The sequence below is a fragment of the Pangasianodon hypophthalmus genome, chromosome 28 (genome assembly GCF_027358585.1).
Source record: "Pangasianodon hypophthalmus isolate fPanHyp1 chromosome 28, fPanHyp1.pri, whole genome shotgun sequence".
Lineage (NCBI taxonomy): Eukaryota > Metazoa > Chordata > Actinopteri > Siluriformes > Pangasiidae > Pangasianodon > Pangasianodon hypophthalmus.
In genome coordinates, this window is record NC_069737.1 from 1,246,701 (window position 1) to 1,251,048 (window position 4,348).

At 36.8% G+C, this 4,348-nt stretch overlaps 2 protein-coding genes across 2 annotated transcripts in view; one reads left to right on the plus strand and one right to left on the minus strand.

The window, feature by feature from the left end:
* The first annotated feature begins 1,341 nt into the window (after positions 1-1,341).
* Positions 1,342-4,348, plus strand: part of LOC113545725 (uncharacterized) — a 3,846-nt gene continuing 839 nt past the window's right edge. Inside the window, exons 1-2 of the mRNA XM_026945202.3 lie at positions 1,342-1,476; positions 4,087-4,348. The exon at positions 4,087-4,348 is cut by the window's right edge and continues 839 nt beyond it. Coding sequence (XP_026801003.3) covers positions 4,092-4,348 — 257 coding nt within the window. The 5' untranslated portion in view covers positions 1,342-1,476; positions 4,087-4,091. The remainder of the gene's footprint in view (positions 1,477-4,086) is intronic.
* The window catches only part of LOC113545732 (ribosomal protein S6 kinase beta-2), a 19,658-nt gene continuing 18,499 nt past the window's right edge, over positions 3,190-4,348 (minus strand). The window contains exon 16 of the mRNA XM_034301293.2: positions 3,190-4,348. This exon is cut by the window's right edge and continues 1,357 nt beyond it. The gene's annotated coding sequence lies outside the window, so the exon portion shown is untranslated.

A 4,348-nucleotide genomic window follows, 5' to 3' on the forward strand; every position in this document is an offset into this window, starting at 1 on the left:
AGAGCCACGGACAGCAATAGGTGGCAGCAGAGCCTTAATAAGGCACACAAATGAAGGAATTAGTAATTCAGGGTGTGTAACATGCAGTTGTAAGTCTGTTTGAATTGAGCTTAGGCACACAGAAACACACTAAAGTTTGGACAAAAATAACCGGTTGGAGACCATCTGAGTGAGGTGATCTCGGTGCACTTCTAGCTGAACTCGAGCATGGTTTGATTACAGTCAGAAAACGATTAAATCCTCAATCGATTCAACTGCAGGAAGTGAATTGAACAAGCTGTGTGTTTTGGGTTGCTGTATCTTCTTGTAGATTTCAGCTGTTAAACTGAGCCAAAAGACAGAGCTGTAGAACTGCAAGTCTGGAGATTTGGACTGACGAAATAAAAAGAGAAAATCTACAGTGGATGGGAAACACAAAATGTTTTAAACTAGTCATTGATATAATTATTAAGTAATTTACTTTTTTTCTGTAGTCATATGTCTGACCCTGACCCTACACACCCCTCAATGTTTTTTGCTTTTCGGTTCATTTAATTATGTGCAGTCAAAAAATAAAAAAATAAAAATAAATAAAAAATCCAAACCAAATAGCAAAAGAATCAAATTTAGCTCTGATTCTGACTCAGTATAAAATATTCTTCAATACTTGCTACTGAATGTATTAAACTTTGTGCAATGTGAATGATCAGATCTGTAAATACCAGCATTATAACCTTTAACAAGTTGACTTTAGAGTTGTTTCTGGTCGTTCTGTACACCACGACCCTGCCACTGAGCGTGCGTGCCATTTTTCCATGAAACTATACACATGAAACTGACCTACATGCGTTCTGCAGATGACTCATCCTTTTCATTATATGGTCTAAAAATAACTTTTAACGAATATGTTCAAATGTACAAAAAAAATCTACACATATCCAGCACATCATGTGTCGTCCAATCACATTGTGGATATCCTGTGATGTCACTGGAATTTAAATTACATTAGAAATAGGGCTCTCATGTCTCACAGAGGGAACGCTTAAAGGTTCTATTTAAGCAGAACCACTTTAGAAAGCAAAGAACCTTTAAAAAAAAAAAAACTCAAAAAAACTTAAAGAACCCCTGTTAAGTGTGTAAAGACTTTTTCTTCTCTAAGACAGTTTCTAAAATTTTATTTAGAATATGTTCACTTTAAGTCTCCGCCCCCCAATTTATTTATTTATTTATTTATTTAAAGTAAATCAACTTAAAAAAAATTCTGGAAGTTAATATAAACTTACTTAATATAAAATTGGCCGAATCTAATGCACTCTATAGGGCAGTAATAAGCGTTCTGTACACACTCTAGTATCTGCTGAGGTTCTTCATCTAACACGTTTTTTTTTTTCTCACTTTTTCGCGCCACCTTTCTTTGTTTCGCACTTTCATACTTGTGCTGGGGCTCATTCACTCTTCACCTCTTCATCTCTCTCACTCCGGATCACCCAAGAACCAGTGAGTAATACAGTTCTCTTTCTACTGAGTAGCAAATGAATTTTCAGTGCACTGTGTTGATTAATTTAAAACGGTTCTTCAAGTGCATATGTATATATACACACACTTTGTGTGGTTTTTCACGCATGTTTAGTCAGAAGTTCCCTTCTTATCTGTCTCAGAGCTACCAGTTTATACATCCCTTAGAAACTGATGAAGCCTTGGTTGTAACTGCACTATGAACTCTGAATTCATGTAAATATTTAGTTATTTCAGTCCCATTTGTCCCGCGTTTTCCTATTTCCTGTTAGCCAACTACCATACACATCGCTTTCACAGATACCTAAAGGATTTGGAGATCCTCAGGCTACAGGCTTCTTTCTTCATGGAAAAACAAACCGTCTTTTCATAAATAATGCAAAAAGAAGTATAATGTGCATTAGGGAGGCTTGTTGTTACTGCAATGAAATTTTCCAAGTTTTTTGGACGTGTGCAAGAACCCCGGATTACATCCACCAAAATTATTTCCCCATCTTTTTTTTTTTTTCCTTAGATCCCACTAGCTGGTATTTTTAGTAACTCTTTCTTGTACTATATTCACCAAAACAGCAACTAAACAAAGATCAAGACAAAAATACAGCTGCACATGTATATATATATATATTTTTTACATTTTAAAGCATGCGTTAAGTTTGTTTATTAACTGACACCAGATTAAGGTCATATAAAGATGCTGCTTATTGTAAATCCACACAGGCCTGTTTGTAGACGTTGTTTAGTTTCTGTAGCTGTTGTGAGTAGATAACAGAATAATCGCTCGATTTTGTTTTGCGCATAAAGATATCAAAGGATCTAAACGTTCTTACAGTCGTGTGTTGAGCGTTCAACAACGAAAAAAAACAAAACACAATGCTCTGCAAACCCACAGGTGCAACGTTGAATCAATAATGTAAGCTTTTCTTTTTTTCCCCTTGTGGTTTACACAGTGGTGGTATGCGCGCCAAAAGTGTGCAGTCTCCACCACAGAGCTTCCTGTGCATGAAAAGATTTGCAGACCCCCAGCACAACCTGCACAATGCAGCTGTCCTAATTAAATAAAGAAAAGTTTACATAAATAGACGATGTGTAAATATACGTTTTCCTGGATTACATATCTGTTTCAGACAGATGAGATTATATTCTGGCGGTACAGCATCTTCTAGGTCCTGACCTGTTTTATTTTATTTTTTGCATGTTTCTGAGCATTTTTTCATGAGCATTTTGAGGAAAAAAAAAACGAGGTGGTTTCCTGTAACTGCTAGCAGCACAACAGGATCAAAGCCATGAAACACCTTGTCTCACTTCACAACAACACAATGCTTTTTCAAATACGCTGTAAAACTCACAGTCACCTTCAACACATTGTCACATTGCAGCTCACTTTCCATCTCACATCTGTAATAAAATAACCGCAGTGCCTTCGCAGGATGGCTGAACGTATAAAGAAACAACGCCATGTGGCTGTTAAACAAGCGCTAACCCTCGCATTCTCTTTACTACTCAGCATTAACTCATTTTACAGCAGTACCATTATAACACATCAGTATTTTCCCCCAAACCCAGAAGTACTTTACGTTTATATTATATTTAGATTATCAGCAATATGAACTTTTTTGAAAGTAGTATTGTAATAGAAGTAAGAACGCTTAGGTGAGGAGAAGGAGGGGAAAGAAATGATGACAACTCAAATCCAGATTAAAGTTTCGTTTTCAATTTACAGCTTTATTTTAAAGTTACCAGGATCACTGAAATGAAAATATAATTATTCAATTTCTCATCATTGTCATTTTATACCTTTAGATATAATTTATGTAGAACATTTACTAAACTAAAGCCAATTTTAACCATCCCCGTAACAGTCAAATATCACTAATGTTAGCTAAATTAGCTCAATTAGCTAGCTAACTTTGAGTAATCTGGCTCACATTAGTCACATTTCAGTATCAGTGTCTTGATTTACATCATTTTATTACTGATTTATTTAACAGCGGCCCAAACCTGTCTATTACATATACACATATATAAATTTCAATGTTACCAAGACAACAACAATTTTGTTTGGCACGAGCATTAACTAGCTTAGCAAGTTGCATGTTTGCAGGTTCGACACCATCCTCTAATAACCTTTAGTTTAAAGGTCATCTGACAAAGGCGTCTTGTCAGTCATTTTATAGACACGACACTCCATCACTCCACCCCCATCCAAGAGGGAAATCGGTAAACGCCCAGCACAGCCAGATAATAATTCTCCAGTGAGGGGAAAAAAAAAAAACATGTTCTTCAAAAACGCATTTTAAAAAAATATTCAAATCCTATCCTAATCTTGAGAAATTCTGATGAATCTTACTTAATGCACCTTTAAGTTACAGCCTATTTTATGACATCACAAAATGATCTTGTATGTAGCTCCGCCCCCAAATCAGTTTTAAGTAGACAGCTGACCCAGAGACCGAGCTGAAGAGTGCAACAGTTGAAATCAGACTACAAATGAAATAAGAAATGAAAAATTGTGGTTTTAGTTTTGGTTTTTAATTCCAGAGAGACAAAAGTATTTATCTTTTCTGACCTGTGTTTGTTTTTTTTCCCCCTCAGGCATCATGAGACCCCAGCCATCCGTATTTCTGAGAGCACTCTGCTTGCTCCTCTCTATGGCTCCTGTTTTCCATGGAGCATCAGCTTCCCTCAACACCACGAATGTAACGGCTACAACAATGACGTACAACACGAGTGCGACTGAAAGTGCAGCTCCTACAACCACACCCGACACCAACTTCAGCTTCGAGGAAACTCAAGACACGTCCACAATCATCACCACGTCCTCAGAAACCCGTAGCACAACAACGACCACGGTGCC